This window comes from Anser cygnoides, chromosome 23, assembly GCF_040182565.1.
Source record: "Anser cygnoides isolate HZ-2024a breed goose chromosome 23, Taihu_goose_T2T_genome, whole genome shotgun sequence".
NCBI classification, from domain to species: Eukaryota; Metazoa; Chordata; class Aves; order Anseriformes; family Anatidae; genus Anser; species Anser cygnoides.
Window position 1 is genome coordinate 1,775,769 of NC_089895.1, and position 21,266 is coordinate 1,797,034.

Below are 21,266 nucleotides of genomic sequence, written 5' to 3' on the forward strand. Positions count from 1 at the left end.
GTGGACTGAGGGCTGGTGTCTGGGTGGACAAGCATCAGACGCACTCACTTCCAGATGGCTCAGAACTACCTGGTTCCCAATTTTTACAGTCATCCTTCTCCACACACACATTGAACCAGTGGCTTCTGTCCCTAGCTGCTCATAAATTCCAGGGCCTTGAGAAGAATTGTCGCCACAGGAAAAATGGTTTGGACCCAAGCACCCTTAGGGCCTTTCCAAGACCCTATGAAAAGAAGCAAACTTACATCTTGTTTGGCTACTTCAAGAATTGTCCTGCCAGAAGTGATGATGCTGAATAATACCTAAATGAAAGACTTGCCTAGTTCATTGGTTTTGTTCTGTTGCTTTCCATTTGTATTTCTGGTTGACAAGTCATTTCAGAACTGTCATGTATTGATCATGTGCAGAGACTGGAGTTGGCAGGTTCAGGTCCAGATCCAAAAATTTAGATGCACATCCAGCTCCTGCTTTCTAAATGTATCTGTGCAGAAGTGTTTTATGACTACTGAAATATTTACCTCGAAGTTATAAACAAACCTACGGTTCTCCTGAGACATAAATGCAAAAATATCTTTTTCCTTAGGAAAGGAAGTAGGAGGGTGACAGAAACAGACATCACAGATCCGTGATTGTGAACTAAATTAGTGACGTTCTTATTGCAAGTCAAACTCTTTATCGCTGCTGAATGTCAGATTATAACATTTAATGTTCTATAGAGTCTATTTGCTATATTATTCATATTGGTCATCTAAACTACACCTAATTCTCCCATTGTGTGTGAATTTAAGGGTTGAAGTATTATTGCAGAGAAGAATTTAGGGATACTAATTATATTAAGAGCATCAAGTTCATTTCCACAGAACCTGAATTGCAGTGATCATTTATGTAGGTGATTTTATTTATTTATTTTATTTTAACATGCAGGACTGTGATGGGAGCAGGAGTCTCATGAAAACAGCTATGATTTACCTTCAGTGTTGGGTTTAAGCAGGAATGTGATTGCTTAGATAATGAATTGCCTTCTTTCCTTATCCTCTTTAAAAATGCATGTCATTGTATTGGGCAGCTGAAATGTTGTTGGACTAACATACCTCTTGTTCCTTGACAAATGAATACCAAGCAAAGTCATCACCCAAGTTGTAAGTTCAAAGTAGTTACATAAATGCTTAACACGTGCACATATGAATTTGTGGCATCTTTTTAACTAAAACACAAGTTAATGCAAACAAAGTGTTCTTTTGGATAATTTACAAGTGGAGCAAATGACTATATTTGCCAATTAATTATTCAGACTAAATGCTGTAAGCCAGCTAAGAGTGATGTCTGTTTATTTTGAAGTCATTTCCCATTAAGCAGGTTCTGGGCATGTTTTCCTCCCTGTAAGAGATCAATAACCCATATGTTTGTCTAACACAATATTTACACTCAGGCAGGATTCTTGGGAAGGGTAAAAGATAGACAAAGCACCTAGAAAAGAAAGCCACAAGCAAATGCTTTAAACTTTACAATTCACATTTATTTTGAAAAAATGTTTTGTTAAAAATACTCCTACAAAGGCATTGGAGCAGCGGGTTTCTGTTTCCTTTATAAATACATCTGATTTCTTTCTTTATTTATTTTTCTCAGTAACATTGAAAGACATCTGACAAAGCCAGGGGAAGCCCTGATCTGAATGGAAGACACATCCCTGTGTAACAAGGACCTGCACACTATCTCCCCATTCACAATTAAAAAAAATACAAATGTTGTCATGAAAAATGTTACATTGTCCACAGAGCCATGACCAACACACAGGATGATGAATAGTAGGAAACTAAGGTTGGGGATACTCCTGGAGCCCAGCTGATGGATCCTTGGACCAATGGTGATAAAAAGTAGTGTTCACTAGACATGCTTGTTTTGGGGTAGTTGAAGTTCCGCAAAATTCCCCCGTCCTACACTGCCCAAAGCTGTGAGGAATTCAGAGCCTAGCAAAATTTCCCTATAAACTTCCCTACAATATAGTCGATTTCTCCACAACTCTTCCATTCGAGGCCGATTGCTTCCCACCTTGTCGTGTTGGAGGAGCTATGCAAGCACACCACAGTAATCTAAGGTCCTGACAAGCAGGGGGGCTTCTTGCCACAACGCTCAACCTCTCTTTCCTGCTACAGTTACTGCCACCTCCCCAAATCACCTTTCAGCCTTCAGCATAAGCCTTCCCTACAGGACTCTCTTTCTTTCTTCCTTGCCTTGCTAACCTGGGGTCTAGTTGTTGAGCTGGGACAGGTTGTCCCTGCAAGTCTTCTAAAACAGAAACATGGGCACCTATGTTGGCTCTTCAGTTCCTCAGAAGCCTATTGATATACAATATCTGAGGCTGCAGAGGGTAGTTTGACTATCTGTGCCCAGCTCAGCTTGCATGGAGGTCTTTGAGGTCCTAATTACAACTCATCTGTGTCCTGCTACCCACCACATCTCAGAGTATAGCTTGGCCAAGTGAGTGGTGATCACAGAGTAGAATGAAAACATTTAGGCTGGAAAAGACCCTTAAAGATTATCAAGTCCAACCATCACAAAATTACTCAGGACAGCAATTTGAAACACCAAGATCGTTTCTCCAGCAGGACCTGTTACTGCTTGGCTCTGGCTTCAGTCAACTGAACGCTCCCACAAAACTTAACACGGTTTCTGTGCTGAGCCAACTCTTCACAAGGAAACAGAAGAAAAACAAACCTACAGCTGCACAGCCCAGTACCAATCTGAAGGTTTCCTTTGCCCTGGGATGAGGCATGACATAACTATGTTGTCAGAGACCTTATGGATGTCTTAGTCCTACAGGATTACAAGTTGAGGGCACGGGTGTTTTATGAAAGACTGGTAGAGAACTCTCAAGCTAAGACTGATGGTTGTGCTCATTTGCCTGTTGGTAAGAGGTAGGGTTGGACCCTTCGCCTTGAACTATTCCATGGGAACATTGACCAAGGATCCTGGCACTCCTGCCCCAGTTCCATATAAATTTCTACACCCTTCTTCAGAAAGACCTGGAATGTGAAGTGGCTGATGTTTTGAGGAGGACAGGCAGAGAGGGATGTTTCTTTTAAAGAAATGTAACTGAATACAGGTTTGCTGCAGAGATGTGCTGAGCCAGCTCCAAGGAAAAGAATACCTGGAGGTGGCCCAAACCTGACAAATCCATCCTGCTATTCTATACTGGGAGAGGGACAGAAGACAAAGAAACAAGAAAGCTAGATAGAGACTTTTTACAAGGGCATATAGTGATAGGACAAGAGGCAATGGCTTTAAACTGAAGGAGGGTAGATTTAGAGTAGATATTTGGAAGAAACTCCTCACTGTGAGGGTTGTGAGGTACTGGAACAGGTTGTCCAGAGAAGTTGTGGATGCCTCATCCCTGGAAGTGTTCCAAGACCAGACTGGATGGGGTTTTGGGCAATCTGGTCTAGTGGGAGGTGTCCCTGTCCATGGCAGGGGGTTGGATTAAGTCCCTTCCAACCCAAGCAGGTGTTATGATTCTACATGATGAATATACAAAGCAATGTAGAGAAGAGACAGTCACTGATAGGGGACAAGCAATAAGAAAGAAAAAGGATTTAAGGTTCACGGTGTGAAAAATGGATGAAGTCACAAAAGGAGGGGATCCAGTAGAGCATATCCTTGCAGGTCTCTCTTTTGGATCACAAGTGAAGGAGCAGATGCAACCTCCCCAGTCCCTGATTTGTCCCACTCCTGCTCCAGCATTAGGACTAGGGGTGTGATGTGATGTGTGGTCTTGTTTGAGGAAGGCCATGATTAAAAAGGGGAGAAATGAAGCAATGACCTCAGCATCTGGAGGATCTGGAGGTTCTAGAAGGAGCACAGACTGGCATACTAGAGTTGTGTGTACCATGGACTGCTCTCTTTGCAAGAGGGGCACATGTTTGGGAACCAAGACACTTAAATTGTCTGAGAGTCCATGCTGATGTCTCTCTACAAATCCTTTACTTCCTCAGTGGCTGTCAGTCTTTATTTCTCTGTACCTCAGTCCTGTGGTAAGCCTTAGCTTGTCTCTAGGATGTGTGTTTTACAGACTGTGACGTATTCAGGTAAGGTAGGACAGACACAGTGCTCAGTAGAAGCAGGGCTTGCCAGCATGGAAGCTGCAGCCATGCAACTTTGCTTCCTTATATGAGGTTTGGGCTGTCCCCATTTACAATAAAGGCTGTGATTTTCATACGACCCCAGTGCTCCCAGGATCATAAACACAGGAGCTGGGATTTTCAGAGAAGAAAAAGAAGCTTATAAAACCATCAGCTAGAAGTACCCTGGTTCTTTCCCTTCCAGAGCAGAGGAAAGAACAGTCATACTGGAGATCAGACTTAGAGGGGGCCAGACAAGATAGAGCAAGGGAAAATACAAATACGCCAAACAGTGTGTCCCTTTCCTCATCTTCCATAGCTTAGAGAGGTCGGCAGGGTGTTAGGACTACACAGCCAGCATCCCTTCTGCCTTGGACAGGATCTTCTGCCACATTCCTGAGCTACTTGGAAGAGGGAAATGAATCATTGCCTGTATCAGATAGCTTTTTATTTATGCTATCAAGGTATCCTAAGAAACATAAGTTTTGTCTGGATCTAAGTTGTCCCCAGGACATAGAGAACAAATTCAGAACTGGGCCAGCACTCACAACTGAACATTGTACTTAATACCCGACTGTATCTGGTCCTGGAGGCCCCACCGCTTGGCCTGTGCTCTGGGATGCCTCTTGGCTTTCACTGCAGGCACCGAGCCCAGCTCTGAATTGCATTGAGACGTTTGATCATTTTAGAAGCTTGTCCCAGGCTTCTTTCCTGAATTTTCATCCTTAAGGCAGCTCTCATGTATTTATTTGGACTCATATCCATGCAACCAGCAGAGACTGCTCATGCAGGCTGAGCTAATCTCCAATGCAGGTGCAACAGTCTCACTGTCAGACAACAAACCATGTTAGAAGAAGGAAAGGGAACACTTCTTCCTCCAGCAGCTGTCTCCATGCCTCAGGTTCTCTGAACCAGAAAAGAAAGTTGAGACAAGGATGCTTCCACAGAGAGCTTCCACATTCAGCATGGTGGACCACCAAGAAGCCTTCCCTTTTGTGCCATTACTGCTGTTTGAAGCACTGACGATACGCTGCAGCTGTGAATCCCAGAGATGCCTCGTGTTACACAGGGAACGGGGAGGAGGAATTGAGTGTTTTCCCCTGACAGGGGAGTACCCCTCTGGCTCCATGTGGAAATCCTTCACCAGAAAAAGCCATAACGTGTCAGTTGCAAGATGGTATAACAGAAGTGCTAGTAGGAGTTGTGTCATACACTCCATGCCCCCAGGCACCCATGACCCAGACAAAAACAGAAGAGGTATTTTTGCATTGAGGATGCTACTACAGATCTTACTTTCACAAATTTGTCCAATCCTCTTTTGAAAGTATCTAACGCTTAGCATCATCAACATCCTGCAGCAGTGAGTTCCAGCATTCAATCCTTGTGCTTTGTCACAGCATATTTCACTTCACCTGTGGCCCTTCTTTTATTGTGAGAAATAGTGACTACTTCTTTACTCACCTTTCTCACATCTTTCCTGATTTAATGGCATGAAATTTCATATCATCATTTGCCTCTGTCACACCTAGAATCAAAATCTATTTAGTCCCCTCTCATACTTCCAAAGTCTTCTGGCTGTTCCTGTGGCCCTTCTTTGCATATTTCTTAGTTTCTGTGTATCCCTTTGGGAATTAAGTCCATCAGTACATTCAGTACTGGCTCGTAACATCATCCTTATGTGAAGACCATTGGGTGCTAATATCTGTTAGCAGAGACTTTGCACTCATTCTCAGAAAAGACCAAGCAAGGGTGTGGATTTGCCACACTACCTGTCCCAGGGTGGTGTCCACAATACATGAGGGTTGGGTATACCCAACTTCAGTTGGGTATGGTGCTTTTGGCATCCTCTGTCTTCCAAACTCCTAAACCAGCTTGTAGACCACAGATTGGAGCCAACAAGGGGGCAGTGCAGAAGAATTACAGTTTGGGGGAAAAGTGGGATTTGACTGTCTGTTTAAACCTCAGGCTAGAATAACATGCTTCCTTGAACTCCTTCCATTAGTTTTGCTAACATAGCTGTTTGGCTATTAAAGATTCATAAAAGATTATTTCTTTACCTCTTAGACTTAGTAGAGTTATCAAAGGACACAGTATGCTACCTGTGCAGGAACTCAAGACTGACCCTAGAGGTAGAAGCAGAAGCTACAGTTAAGACAACTGAAAAATTCCTGAAATTTTCTGGAATGAAACAATGGGAAAAGGATCAAGCAAACCTTTTTTTTTTTTTTTTTTTTTCAAGAAGGCTAAATTGAGCTTCTGAAAAATATGAGGCACACGAGGTTAAGTCCTGTGGCTTGTTGAATGGCAGTCCATGGCTAGACGAAAAATGAGTCAGTGATCAAACCATGTTACTTAAGTGGGACTGCTGCTGCTCTCCTACAAAGCACAGGAGTGCACAGAAGTGCAAATTTCTTACAGAACTGAGAACAAGAGAAACTGCTGAATTATTTGTAGGACAGTGAGGAATGAAAATTAAGACAAACACAGATTTGAGGGGAGAGAAGACCTCTTGATTCTATTCCTAAATTTCTGCAACTAACATTAGGCAGTAGAATGGGTAGGACTAAGAGAGGGAGAACAGTGAAGTAAATTTCAGAAAATAATTGCAAAATGCAGGGAGCTTTCTAGGACTACGGAATGCATCACATTTGAAAGTAAACACACACAGAAGTGGTGTCCTGTCTTTGGGAAGGGTTCAATAGCTGCAATAAGAAAAATCATCCTGGAGAATTCTAAAAATGAGGCCAAAATGAGTCTGAAGAGAGAAAAAAATATATAAATATTTTGCATAGTAGGAGAACTCCAGTAGTTCTCAGCAATGACAAGATGAAATCAGTGCATTGAATTGTGAACATGGTGGAACCAACATCCTAAGCAGATGGGACTGGCGCTCAAATCACAGACTAAAGATCCAGGACAGAATCATGGAAAGAAAGCGGACTGAAATTTTGAGGACATGTAATTTAGTTCAATTGTCTGATATAAAAGACTGTTGATCCTAGAGCTGAAAGCATGTCAAGCACTAGCTTCACTAAGAGATCGCAGCATAGAAAGAGGGGAACAAAGCAAATAAGTTAAATTTTAGGATGTCTTTTATGACATTGGATAACTGCCAGCAGACTATAACAATGAAGTTGGTGCAATGTTAGCTGTTCTTAAAACTTTGAAGGGGGAAATGATGAATACTGTATGTGAAGAACTTGTAAAATTTTTCAAGATGGAAAAGACCTACATTAAATCAGTCTCAAGTTAGACACACAGAAAGGAAGATGAAATGCAGTAAAGAAATAGACTCAACTAAAACAAACTGGACAACACTGTTACTTCCAGGCACTTTGGATTCATAAATCCAAGACAGCCACAGATTTATTATATTGTTAGAGGATACAACCGTTAATGATGCAGCAGAATTCAAGCCCTGATTGCAGGTTTCATACAAATCAGCCTAGAAAATTTACCAAGAAGTTTTCTCAGCTGCTCAAATGCACCAAGAGGTTTTCTCTACAGACCTCTGCTAATCTGCAGCACGACGATTACTGGGAAAGAATCTTTCCTTGGACACCAACACAAAGAATGACTTCAAGGGGGTGTGGGGGGAAAAAAAAACAGTATTAGCACAGCCAGCACCTACCACAGAACCTCTCTCCTTAGCTCATGAAATGGCAGATCAGGAGGCACCTCCGCACTGGACAACAGCCATTTTATGGCAGGTTTTTCAAGCCGGAGTCACACGAAGGTGTGGCCCTGCTTTCTCCCCAGCCCTACCCAGGATGTGGTGTCGCGTGTCTCCCTGCACGTGGAAACACGGGAGCGCGCTGCCAGCACAAACAAGGTGGCTCTGCTGTACTACGGCTGCCACGGAGTTGTGGGATAAAACTCTTTACATTTGAATCATAATACTGAAGTAATAACTGGATAATTGCTAAACCCAGTGACAGCAGCATTTACCCAGGTTACGCGGAAGGTTACCGCCAGTGAAAGCTTGGGAAAGAGAATGCTACGGAGAGGAGAAGCCAGACTGTCACAAGCAGATCCTCAGCTGCTGCAAGACACAAATCGCCATCGAGTTTGTGAAGGGTAGTCCTGGGATTTTAGGGGTGGTGGCGGTAGAAGATAATTTGTGGAGGGGCAGTGCAGTACGTAGTGCCTTGTGTCTGTGTCCCCACAGCTCATGACTTCTGCCAGTGCTCTATCTTGCAAATTCATTTTTCATTTTGCCCGCCTTACAACTTTGCTGCTAATTCCAGGTAAAGGGCTGGTGGCAACTGTTGAAAATGACCCATAAAATATAGCATTGTGGTGATTCTTTTACCTTTCTATTATCCATATATGCTTTGCTTTCTTCACTCTGCTCCCTGATGCTCCATATGATTTGATTTTTATCACTGGCCAACTAATATAGTATTTTCAACTTAATGGCCTGCTCAGCTCTTCTGCTGGATGCCATCACAAGACATGGGTGACCTTCAGCAACAGATGGCAGTGGAAAACAGCGGAGAAGAGTAGGTCTTGGTGCTAGCTTGAAAGGTGGAGGGAAAATGTGAAAATTGCAACAAGGTGCCTGAAAAAAATCTCATTGTGATGATTTTTGTTAAGTATTCACACATGCACATGCACCATAGTTTTTCACAGTGTAAATGTCATGTGTCTTCCCCTTGTTACTTGTTCTCCACATGAAGTTGAATTCTGCAATTAGACTCATATTTCCCAGCAGCACATTTGACACTCATGAAATAAAAGCATTATGTCACTTTGGTGACTGCCACCAACTGCAGCATCCACCAGAAGCATTTACCACCAGAGCACTTTACAGGAGCTTGGTTCCTCATCCTCTCTGGAAAGCTGGAAGGATGCAGAAAACTGCAGTGTTTTATGGATCATTTCTATTTTAGGTCCAATTCACCATTAGTCCTTCACAATCAGATACAGACTGATATGATGCCAGCAATGTCTGGTAATCAGATGGAATGTGTTACTCGTTACATGTGATTTAGGTCAGAGGAAGAGATAAACGATGTGCTCTCTCTGTCCTGCAGACAGCTGCCATGGCTTTGGTGCGTTGTGGCACTGAGCTGTGTGGTCCCATCCTTCACAGTGGCTTGGGTCTGGTAGGTAGATGTGTATGATGCTAGCCAGTGAGGAGATTCAGTGCATTAAGAAAAAAACGTCTTCAAATGACCTGAAGTGTCCTTCCAAGCCCTGTCTGATAGTGGCTGGCTCTGAAGGGGGATCCTGCCTGGCCATTGCTTATCCCTGGTGTATGCAGGCATGTAACAGAGGGTACAGAGCAGTCAAGAACTGTCTGGGAAAGAAAACTGAAGGGGATTGTGCACTCCTTCCACATGGCTGCCCCACAGGAATTCGCTGGTGAGTTTTCTGGACAGACAGCTCTCCTTGTACTGCAGAGCCCCCTCGTACAAAAAGTAGCTGTCTGGCTGCGGGCAGGCAGCTTGGCACAGCACCGCGCTTCCCTCAGCCTGGCCTGCCACCAAACAGCTTCAGACGTGCCTTGGGGAAAGACATGCCTTAGGGAACTGACAGCTGTTAATTGTTAAAACAGAGCAGCTATGCCGTGGAAGAGGCACACCACGAGAGCAGGTCTCACTGCTGCTCCACAGTTCTGTGGGACAGGGTGTGTGGAGAAGAGTTGTTTGTTTTTTTTCTCTGTGTGCCCTCTGACAACACTGTAGTTTAGTTGGCACCATCAATTTTTTGCATGCTGCGCTTTAAAACTGAGTTTGTTTCATGGTCAGGAGCAGCGATTTTTGAAGACACGATTTTTGAACGCAAGGGCATTCGAAGCATCCCTTCAGCTAGATAACACACGTTAAAACAGACTGGCTATAGGACAGGCAGCCCAAATGTCCAGGCACCACCTGCATACAACACACCTATTGCCCACTCACCCTGAACTCTCTCCACATCAGATTCTGCCCTAAAACAGATAAGAGGGTATAACATTGCTGTCAGAGGGCATGCACCGTAGTTGCTGGGAACAGAACACATCCCAAAGCCCCCAGCACACATCTGCGGCTCATGTGCATCTGATGACTACAGATGTGCTTTTGGGTGCAAGAGCAGGGAAATAAAATATACAAAAGAAAATGCAATCCACCAGTAGGGATCTAAAATGAATAGGAGCTAGGTGGAAAATTCCTTCAGTTAAGGCCCCTGCTGATGAAGCTGTGCACCAAACATTTGGCCAGTGAAAAAGCTAAGCAGAGAAGTAACTCTCACTTGCAGGGAATAGTCTCCTGCCACTCATATGTGCTTCATCATCTGATCTAGTCTGAAAGAAGAAAATGATAAGTACTTTATAAATAGCATCATATATTGCAAGCAGTCTAGGGAGATGATATCTGACCACAGAGGTCTAGACAGCTTGGGAGTTTCATCTACAGACTTCCTCTTGGATTCAGCGCCTGGAAAATACAGCAAACCAGCTCCCAGCAAACATGCCTTCAAACACTCCGTGCTGCTGAAAATGAGTGAAGAACCCTACGAATGACATGGCAATGGCAGACAAGAGTTTGTAAATGCATGTTATATGGCAAGGAAATGTGTGGAGATATGCCACAAATGGCCAGGGGAAGTTGGGTGGTGGTAGGCATGTTTCAGAATGAGATGGTGCTGAACAGGGATAACTAGTCCAATTATTCTCGTATGTATTTCCCCTGCACTTGGTTGGTGGTATTTACACATACCAAAGACCTGTTGAGTAACTAAAGTATTTATTTCAGTTATTTATAAATCCACTGACTGACCTTTCAGCTTCAGCCATGGCATTTTCCTCCAGAGACCTGGGCTACTAGATGAGTTTTTTTCCTTTGCTCGCCCAGGTTCTCCAAGAGGCAACTGGCTGAGACTGAAGACGGCTCAGAGCCCCCAGTGCATTGTCCAGCGAAGGGACTGCGTGTCCAAAGTGCACAGAGCACATCCACAGAGTTTGGTTACTGTAGTGAAGCATCCACAACCTAGCAGCTAACACAATTCAGGCTCTGAGAAACTGTGTGCTAAGCTCCTCTTAGAGGACCAGGCTTACCCTGCCTTTCTGTGGTACATGCACCGACCCACTTCTGACACTTTTCTAAGCAGTCAGACATCTCCAAGGGGCTCTGGCAGCCAGCTGTGGAGTCACCATTCCCTCCCACGACACATCTATCCTCCCCCGTCTTTCCCTCCCCCCTGCAAAACAAAAACAAAACAAAACAACAACAAAAAACCTTCTGTGATGCTGCTCATCATTGCACCAGCAACCTTGCATTGAGCAGGTGGTCACTTCATCTCGGTGAACAACTGGAAACCCAACAGTTAGAAACATCTGTCAGGCCACGACAAATTGCAAAATAACAAACAAGCAAACATGAGGAAATGTGCATATAAAAAACTTATTCTCCTGGCATATTGTCAATAAGCTGCATTTTTTCCTTCCACAAGGAAAGGATTTAAGTTCTTGAATGATATGATGCTTGGAAATGTCATTTCCTTCTCATTAAAAAAAAAAAAAAATCCAACCCCAAACTCACAAATTGGTGTTAACAAAGCAAGGTAAAAGGACAATTCTCCCAACAATGACAACCAAAAATAAAGGTACACGTCAGCATTTGTAATCAAAATCTACTACATACTGTACTTGGGAAGTCTTCTGGGAAAAGATCATTGGCATCGAGTGAGGACATCACTAAAAGTCTTGTGCATATGATATGTATGAAACAATGATGCCATTGGAGGGTGGATGGACGGACCCTTAGGAAACTGTCACTCACAAAACTGTTCCATGACAAGAGAAAATAAGAGATGTAAAAAGGACCGGTTTTCCCCATCCCCCACCCCCCACCCAAGTGTTACAGATTCCTTCTCATTTGTCGGAAACAGCCTCTTCTAGTCTCAGTTTACTTGTTTAAAAAAAAAAAAAAAAAAAAAAGAATGTCTTCAGCTTTTGAAGTCCAACAATTTCTGAGATGCACTTGGTTCCACAGCACCAGAGAGCTTCAGCTCTGCTCTCTTTCCTCTTTGATTTGCTAACAGGGGCTTTCAGAAAGTACTGCCGGCTGCAGGACATTCCCAGAGCTGCCACTCCATGTGAGAAAGAGAAGTGCTTCTCGGGATCTATCCTCGCATTCATCTTCTTGAAAAAGTCTCATTGCTCCAGAGGTGTCTAGGCCCAGCTGCAGCAACTTTGTGCAAGAGGAAATAGATGAAGCTGCTCTATTCTCTTCCTTTGGAGACTCCTGGTCTTGGAGCCCTTTTCAAGAATGCAATTGCTTTATTATTATTTAAAAATAATTGTCTGTCTGTTTGTTTGTTTTCAAAATAGTTGTCTTTTTTTTTGTTGTTCCCTTTTTCCATTGTTTAAATTCTAGAAGCTCTTGGAGACTATTCACTGTTGATGATAGGGCATTTCTTCCTGTTGCCATGATCCTCAGAGCAGCTGCCTGTCTCTGATCCATGCAGAACACTCAAGAACTAGAGCTCAGACATACAGGGGCAAAGGGGAGCAGGGCCTCAAGGAAGTGGAGCATGAGGACACGTTGATATCAAACCTCCACAGACTGAATTTGGTTCATCTGTGCTCTCATCACCTGGATACTGTTCAGAATTTTCTTCTGGTGTCCTGCTAAAGTGACCCCAACTCGCAGAATGTCCCTTTGGGAGGAAAGAAACAAACACAGCATCAATATCAGAAGAAACTAGAAAGTACATGAGAACAAGTCCATATAGCACCCCCTTGGAGTGTGGAGTGTTGGGAGCTGAAGTCTCCAGCCTATATCTGTAACACTACAAATGTAATGAACGTATGGCAAACCTGTCAAAACCTCTGCTCTTTTGTCTTTAGTCTTGCTGGGTGAATCTCCCAGTCTTTGCGTTTTCTATATAAGTGCAGCAACCCCAGAGTACTGGAAGCCTCAATATAGAGTGTAGAAGCAAACAGTGCATGCTCTGCGCACTATTTAAGTGTTTTTGCCTTTGAAAAGCCTTAGGCTTTCCCACTCTTGTATCGTTTTGTTTCTTTCTTTGCATGCTTGGATTTTCTCTATTGTTTTGTGAGATAGGAAGTTAAAACCTATTTAAACTTCGCTGGCTATCCAAATTTCAAGAAAACAGTGTCTCATGGCAATGCAGCTCCATTTACCTGATGAGCTACTTCTGCAAAGACCAGAGCTGAGCTCAGGGGGACGATCACCTCCCTGCTCCTGCTGGCTGCACTGCTCCTGACACAGCCAGGATGCCGCCGGCCTTCTTGGCCACCTGGGCACACTGCTGGCTCGTGTTCAGGTGAGCATTGACCAACACCCCCAGAGCCTTTTCCTCTGCACAGCTTTCCAGCCACTCTGCCCCAAGCCTGTAGCACTGCGTGGGGTTGTTGTGGTCCAAGTGCAGGACCCGGCACTTGGCCATGTTGAACCTCATCCCACGGCCTCTGCCCATCGACCCATCCTGCCCAGGTCCCTCTGCAGGGCCTTCCTGCCCCCCGGCACATCGACACTTCCCCCCCAGCTTGGTGTCATCTGCACACTTACTGAGGGTGCACTCAATTCCCTCATCCAAGTCATCAATGAAGATATTAACGAGGATGGGCCCCAACACTGACCCCTGGGGAACACCACTGGTGACCAGCTGGATTTCACCCCGTTCACCACCACTCTCTGGGCCAAGCCATCCAGCCAGCTTTTAACCCAGCATTGTGCCTGTCCCAGCCATGGGCTGCCAGCTTCTCCAGGAGAATGCTGTGGGAAACTATGTCAAAAGGTTTTGCTGAAGCCTAGGCAGACTACGTCAACAGCCTTTCCCTCATCCACCAGGCGGGTCACCCGGTCACAGGAGGAGATGAGGTTGGTCAGGCAGGACTTGCCTTTCCTGAACCGGTGCTGGCTGGGCCTGATCCCCCGATTGTACCACATACATTGCATGATTACATTCAAGATGACCTGTTCCATCACCTCTCCTGGCACTGAGGTCAGGCTGACAGGCCTGTAGTTCCCTGGATCCTCCTTACGACCCTACTTACAGATGGGCGTCACGTTAGCAAGTCTCCAGTCATCAGGGACCTCTCTGGATGACCATAACCGCTGATAGATGATGGAAAGCAGCCCAACAATCACATCTGCAAGCTCCCTCTGCACCCTCAGCTGGATCCCCTCTGGCCCCATGGACTTGTGACAGTCCAGGTGGAACAGCTTGAACTCTAATCATCTCTATTATTATGTCCAGCCAAGCAGGTGAGAAATGTGGAAGAGACACGGGAAGGAGCTGAGGGTCCCCTTTTGATTGTGTTGAATGCACATGGTAGGGACTTGGAAGATATTGTGAAGGACATGGCTAGGTACTGGGAGAAATAGCATTAATGGACACTGATCGTGTCCATGAAGGATGCAGACTTCATTAGCTGGGCTGCCTGCAATATATCTATTAGATATATCACAAATAGAACCCACAAGATTCAGCAGAGTTGGGCTGTGGTGTGTGTGTGATGTCCTAGTTTGATCAAAGTTCTTCTTCAGATTTTATGGGCCCTCTTCCTCTTGTATGAACATAGCCTATACTGTGCCAAAACCATCCCCAGGGCCTTGGGGCTGTACCATGGATACACTGAAACAGTCAGAATTGCCATGTGAATTTCCTGGCAGGAAATAAGAACAGAAAGCCAAAAAAAGATCAGTTTGGCTGTTTCTGTGAATGGATTCTGATTGAGTGGTAGTTTTAACGTGTGAAAATAGGCACCAAATCCAATAAACATTCCAAGTTACTATGCACAGAGACATCGTAGCGCTTACAGATGCCTTTAATGCTTGGCGCTTTCTCAGGAAGGATTTCTAAACCTAACTGCAACCGACTACAAATCTTCCCCAGAGGCACCAAAGCCCCACTTAATCCCAAGAGATTTCAGAAACCACCACAACTGGATTTCAACTGCCTGCTAAAATTTTGCCACTGAGGAAAGTTTGAGTGGATACAAGACAATTTAGACCAAAGTGAAACCATATGAAATTTCAGAGGCCTTTCCTAAGTAGAAATTTGTTTGCAGTGTGTTTTCATTGCCAATAAGCCAAACATGCAAGAGGATAGTGGAGTCTTAAAATGCTCTCCAGTAGCTGCAGAACTGCCTGATGCCAGCCTAAAATCTCCATTTGTTCCATGTGGGGGCTTTGGAGACCCTCATCATTGTTTTCATTTTCACGATGGTGACATGCAGTGTGGAAATGAATTCTGCAGATACAGAGCAACACACACAGTCTGGACACAAGACAGTGTGTAGAACACAGACATTTCTGCAGAAACAGAATAGACGAAAAGTGGGTCCACAAGGTAACAAATTCTATAAAAGTAAAACTACATCACATAAAAATAATAATAAAAAAATCTATTAATGGCCAATTGTTGTTAAACTACTGAGACTTTTCCTTGTGCTTTGGGACTTGAAGCCTGGGCACTTACTCTACACTCATCTGCGATACTATGTCAAAGGTGGTGAAGCCAGCACTGGCAAAGCTCTCTTTGTACTGGCTCATCTTGATGGCATCCAGCCACTCATCCACAGTGTTGAAGCTGGTATAATCTGGGATTGTGCGGTCAAGTAGAGGGAGATTAATCCTGAAACACAGAAATAGAGAACGATCAAAACAAGCAATGATAAGCATGTGTATTTCTGTACCCTCCACCAGCTAGAAGGATGTTGACCAGCATCATTCATAGTGCCTGCACTGCATTAAGCAGTACCACCCACGCTATCCAGCTGAAGCAACGACTGCAGAACACCAGCGAAGTCTGTTTCTGGATCAGTTTGTAAAGAAAAGGATGGAGCTATCAAAGACCATGGGATACAACTCTCAAATCGTGGCTGCACGAGGGGGGGAAATGCACTCCCAGAACTGCACCAGTGCTTCCCATAAATTGCTGCAGTCCTCACCTCCATTCTTGGGAAACATCATACTGTTTGATGAGGCCTTACTTGCCTCCACTGCATGCAAGACTGGGCTACCAGAGCATCCATACCCATCCATCAATCACATGTACATGAAACCATGATGCTCCTCTAACTGTGCAGAGGACCTTGTCCAATTCAATGAGCTCTCTGTGTTCCCAGAAATCTAAGCTGGCCAGAGAGAGACAAGAGTGACTTTGACATCCTCCCGTAAAGGACCAAACTACACAGGTCAAGCAGCCTCTACAACAGCTAGCTCAGAGAGATGCAGGGATAGTGCCCACCAGGCCACAAAGGACGGTAGATCTGCAAATAGAAGCCAAAAGACAAGATAAGATACATACCCAGAGGAGAGAGGTGCCATGGCTTTCAGGCTATTAGGATTTCGGATCATTTTATCTAAAGTGTTGACAATTTGCCCAAATTTGGGTCTGTGGTTTCGGTCCTTCTGCCAACAGTCAAGCATTAGCTGATGCAGGGCATTTGGACAATCCATAGGGGGTGGCAGCCGGTAGTCCTGCTCAATAGCATTTATTACCTGTGACAAGAGAAAAAGAGATCAATACAGTGGCAATAACGTCTTCATCCCTGAATGGAGGAGGTGGCCAAAGAGGCACTTATTTAATTCATAATGTTCCTTTTCTCAGCTCCTGAGGGTGACTGTCATGGCCAACCATAGTGCAACAGGGCTGTTCTGCCCACACTTACTGTAGCCTATTTCAGCAAACTACTCTTGTAGCAACACAATACCCTCTAACTCCCAGCCCTCCTCATGTCATCTCATCCTCTAAGGTGATGCCAGCATTGATCAGCCAACACTGATAAAGGTCCTTGATCAGTGTTTGTAATACACCATGCCCATTGATTTCGTAATCTCAGAAAAGATAGCCGTTTGCCATTACCTTGGCAAAGATTTGTGAGCCTCTGGCTGCAGGCATGAGAAAGGCCAGTCAGAGAGAAGAGTTCATGTTCTTGTCTGGGTGGACACTCTGTGGCCAAGCACCACGTTTACATCAGGATACACCACAGCACACCGTAGTAACTCACAGGGAGAACAACCCAATCTAGGGAAGGGGCTGCTCTTAAGTGAGTTACGGACCAGGGAAGCCATCCCTATTTTCCTTCCTCCACTGCTGCTTTCTACTCCTGCATACACTCCAACCCTTCCATGCAGAAGTGTCATATCACTGGGCTGAGTGCACTGAACCAGCAATGAGAGCTGGATCTCTCTACAGACCTTTGTGCAACAGACTGGAGCGCAGCTTCATTCACACAGGTGAGTAGGACAGACACGTGGGTCAGCAGAGCCACATGCAGAAGAACTTTGCTATGGCATGCAGGGAAGGGTTGGAGCACATCTTGCCTAAGCCAAGCTACAGCTCTGTGGGCTAACACAAGAAGGTTTTGCCTGCTGCTTGTCTGATCTTTCCTACAGGACCTGGGAAAATACATGGTCTTGCCATGTTCAATGGAAATAGCACATGCACAAGATTAGAGGATCTTCTTCAAGAGGAACCCCAGCTCCCTATTCTGCACGCATAGCCCAAAACCTCCCCTGGGTGATCAAGGAAGACAGAGGTTCATGGTTTCTTCCAGGGGCATATGTTCTCTTGACAGAGGAATGTGACAGGCCTGCAATTCTCTTCCCTCCTGGCTTTATGCATCATATGGTTATATACACAGAACAGGCATTGAAAGCAGAGCAGAAACCTTGTACATTAGAAACAGGCTTTTTCATGGCAACAAAAAACAGAAGCGAGGATTAAAAACCAGAAATGAGGATATTGCAGTGACTGAAATCAGGGACAACACTTTGAAACGACAAACTCTCCATGGGGATGATAAAAAAGGGGAAAGAACTGAAAGAACCCCAACAGGGCTGGTAGAATGACCTTGACGTCTCTATCTAGTCTCACTACTTGATCAGGGCTGCCACAGCTTTGTTCAGATATGTCTTGCACACTACTAAGGACAGAAATCTCCTTACTTGCCTGGTGAGCTACCCCAAGGCTGTAATGCCTTCCTGTGGATGGACAGTTATATTCATACAGGAAAGGACAGTCAGATCCATACAGCAGCATGAATACGTTGTTGAGCAGGAAGGCTGCATAGAGAAAGTGGAGGATACTGCAGATGGGAGCAGGGAAGGGGTGATACTGAGAGTGCTGTGGCAGTAGAAAGCTGCCACTCCAAGGGAGGGTAAGTGGAAGATCCATGGCAGGCAGTCTGGGGTGAGAAGTGGGGTATATTGAAGGGCCGAAGATCGATTGTGGCTTCAGGAAGAGGATAGAGTAGTAGAGTGCTCCAAACATTGTGCTTAGCCAGGATGCTGGGCAGGCTGATCCAAGACAGCTTGGGGCTGGCACTGCTGCTGTCCACATGTGCCAGATGGAATGAACCCTTCTGCTTCTCCTTCCTCCAAGAGGCAGCGCTGGCTGGATAAGAAGGTGGCCCACTGGGCCTGTGAAGGCCTAACCTGAGAAATCACTGCTGTGGTTTGTGAAGCTCTTGGCTCCCATTCAGGGACTCTCCTGAGAGGTGCAAGCTGTCCCCTCTCCCAGCTCTCTCTCTGGATGGTGGATCCATCCGAGACAGGAGGGGAGGGAGAGCAGGGGAGAGGAGCTCTGGGGAGATGCAGACATCAAGCACTTGGCTCTGGCATTGACTGAATAATTTCCCAAGAAACCTCCTGCCTTGCAGCCAGAAGACACATCCCGCAAGGGGGCACAGGCTGCACTCTCTATTCTCTCTCCTGCCTCCCCAGGCACTCACACCCTAGGGTCAGGAGGCTAAACTACAGTGAGTATGTGCCATGTGCTAACGCGCAGGGCGCACCAGCAGCAATTAAGTGGTGACAGCCTCTGGGGCACGATGCTCTGTGGCACAAGCCGGGGGAGAAGAGGCTGGGGAGGCCTCCAGGAGGGGACAGCAGAGTGCTGAGAATACAGAGGGATACCAGGGTAGGGAGAAGAGCAGTAACATTTGTCTGCAGTAAATGCTTGAAACTGCAAGTGATATTGAAACCCTAAGGTGAATGGGAAGGAAATTGGCATTTCTGAGAAGGGCATAACTTCTAACACCCTTCTTTGTGGTCAGAGAATTGATACAAAAAACTTTTCAGGTATGCCAGGGGCTGGGACAAGGCCATGTACAGCCAAAGGTGCTAAAATGTCATCTGCTTCAGGCATTAGGGACTCACACTTGAGCAAATAGTGCACCATGAAATTGAGGAATTTGCCCGTCTCTGAAGAAACCTGACATGGTCTGAATGGAGTTGTATTGACCTGAAAAATGTCTGATTTGCCATTCAGGTGGGAGGAGTTGTGAAACCAGGTGGGAGCTTGGGTCTTACTCTCTTTTCCTGTAAGGCAGGGAAGCCTACAGATTGAAGAGTCCACAGATGGATGGACTTGGAGGTGCTTCAGGAGCTTTCATGTCAGTGGAAACTTTTATTTTTTTAATTGCCTCCTCCCTTTCCTCTCAGGTATCTGTCTGCCATAACTGAGGTTGTTCACATTAATCTGATCCTACTGCAGTAGGTTTTATACAGTCTCTAACCTCTGCGACAGCAGCACAATGGGACCAGAACAAAGGTCAAAGTAAATCCCACTATTTCTTCCAAAGGTGTTGACCTTGGACACATCTCCCATAACAGGGAAGGCTCTGGACGTGCCATCAGCTGAGTCCAGATATAACCATGCTTTGGCCTTGCAATCTGCTCCTGATTTCAGTATTCCTGCTCCTCGTTTCTTAAGAACTCACATCTTGGTTGGTCATATCCCAATAAGGCCGCTCGCCATACGACATCACCTCCCACATGACTATTCCATAGCTCCACACATCACTAGCTGATGTGAATTTTCGGTATTGAATTGCCTCAGGTGCTGTCCACCGTATTGGGATCTTCCCACCCTGCAGGAAAAAAAGAAAAAAGAGAAAGAGAGGACGGTAGCAGAAAAAGAAAGAACAATTGAAAAAGATTTGTCCATTTTCATCCAACTGGTGAAATCCTAGAAGGAAGGGACCTCAGGACTATGCCTAACACTAAATCAGGATGGCCATGCCTTTGTCTAACCAGGTCCTGGCAACCTTCAAGGATGATGATCCCCCCCAGTTTGTCTGGTGATCTGTTGCAGTGCTGTACCACCCTCTCAGGGAAGAAGCTTTTCCTATTATTCAACTTGAACATCCCAAGCTACATTTTTGTCTATTGCCCCATATGATGTCATCTGGTAGCACTGCAGAGAGTTTGACTCTGTCTTCTTCATAACTGCTCTTCAAGTACTGCAGGTCACCTTTAGGCATCCGTTCCTCCTCCTTTTCATCATATTAAATAAGCCCTGCTCCTTCCATCTGCCTACTGCTGTACAGCTATCTTCATCATGCCAAAATGCCCATTGTGCTGGTAGAGTCTTTTGTAGAAAAATGAATGACTATGAAATTAGAAAAATTCAAACTGTTTCCCTTTGAATCTCCCTCCATCGTTTTGCTGTCACCTAGCTACCTCAGGAGCAGAATAAAAGGAATTAAAACTTTAGCTTTCAGGTATTCAAGCACTGTTAAAATTCAAAAGAGCTATGGCAGACATCTCATCACTAGCAGCTTCAAAAGACTGGTGAGAGATGATTTCCTACAGATCATGCCCCAGCTATATCAACACTCATTTCCAAGAAGTCCTATCATAGGCATTGCATTGGAGTGATGCTCTATGCCTTTGCAAAAAAACATATGGTACGTGGGAAAACTACTGGCTGCAGTCTTACTGAACATGAAAGTCTTCAAATAAGTCCTTGGTCCTGGTACACATTTTGTATTCCAAGACAGGCCATGAGTCCTCAGTGGCACTTGTGTCACTGGTATTGTGGTGTTCCTGGGAAGCTGTTATGTGATCATGAAGCCGTTTTTAAAATTATTTCTCCCTATAAGTTTGAAAGATTTTCTGTGAGATCAGTGTCTAATACTGCTCGGCTTTGCCCAGCAAGCATTCACACTTCAGTCTGTCATTTCTGGGGCTGAGCCCATGACATGACATGAAAAACGATCATGGCTTTCCAGACAGCAGGTCAGCACAGTTGGACAGTAATGGTAAAAATAAAGAGACTTGCTGCCCTAGCAACAAATCTGTCAGGGTGGCATCTTGCAGGACCCCAAGCTGGTCCACACTGGAATGGGAAATTTCATTATCCACATCTAAAGACTTTATCAGAGACATGCATGTGTTTGCAGAC

The 21,266-nt window shown here is 45.0% G+C and overlaps 1 protein-coding gene across 2 annotated transcripts in view; it reads right to left on the bottom strand.

Annotated features, from left to right (window-relative positions):
• Positions 1-1,491: 1,491 nt before the first annotated feature.
• The window catches only part of EPHB2 (EPH receptor B2), a 135,327-nt gene continuing 115,552 nt past the window's right edge, over positions 1,492-21,266 (bottom strand). For both annotated transcript variants that reach the window (XM_066981888.1, XM_066981887.1), the window contains exons 13-16: positions 19,801-19,950; positions 16,383-16,576; positions 15,552-15,707; positions 1,492-12,761 (exon numbers count right to left, since the gene is read on the bottom strand). In XM_066981888.1, the coding sequence (XP_066837989.1) occupies positions 12,653-12,761; positions 15,552-15,707; positions 16,383-16,576; positions 19,801-19,950 (609 nt within the window). In that variant the 3' untranslated portion in view covers positions 1,492-12,652. The remainder of the gene's footprint in view (positions 12,762-15,551; positions 15,708-16,382; positions 16,577-19,800; positions 19,951-21,266) is intronic.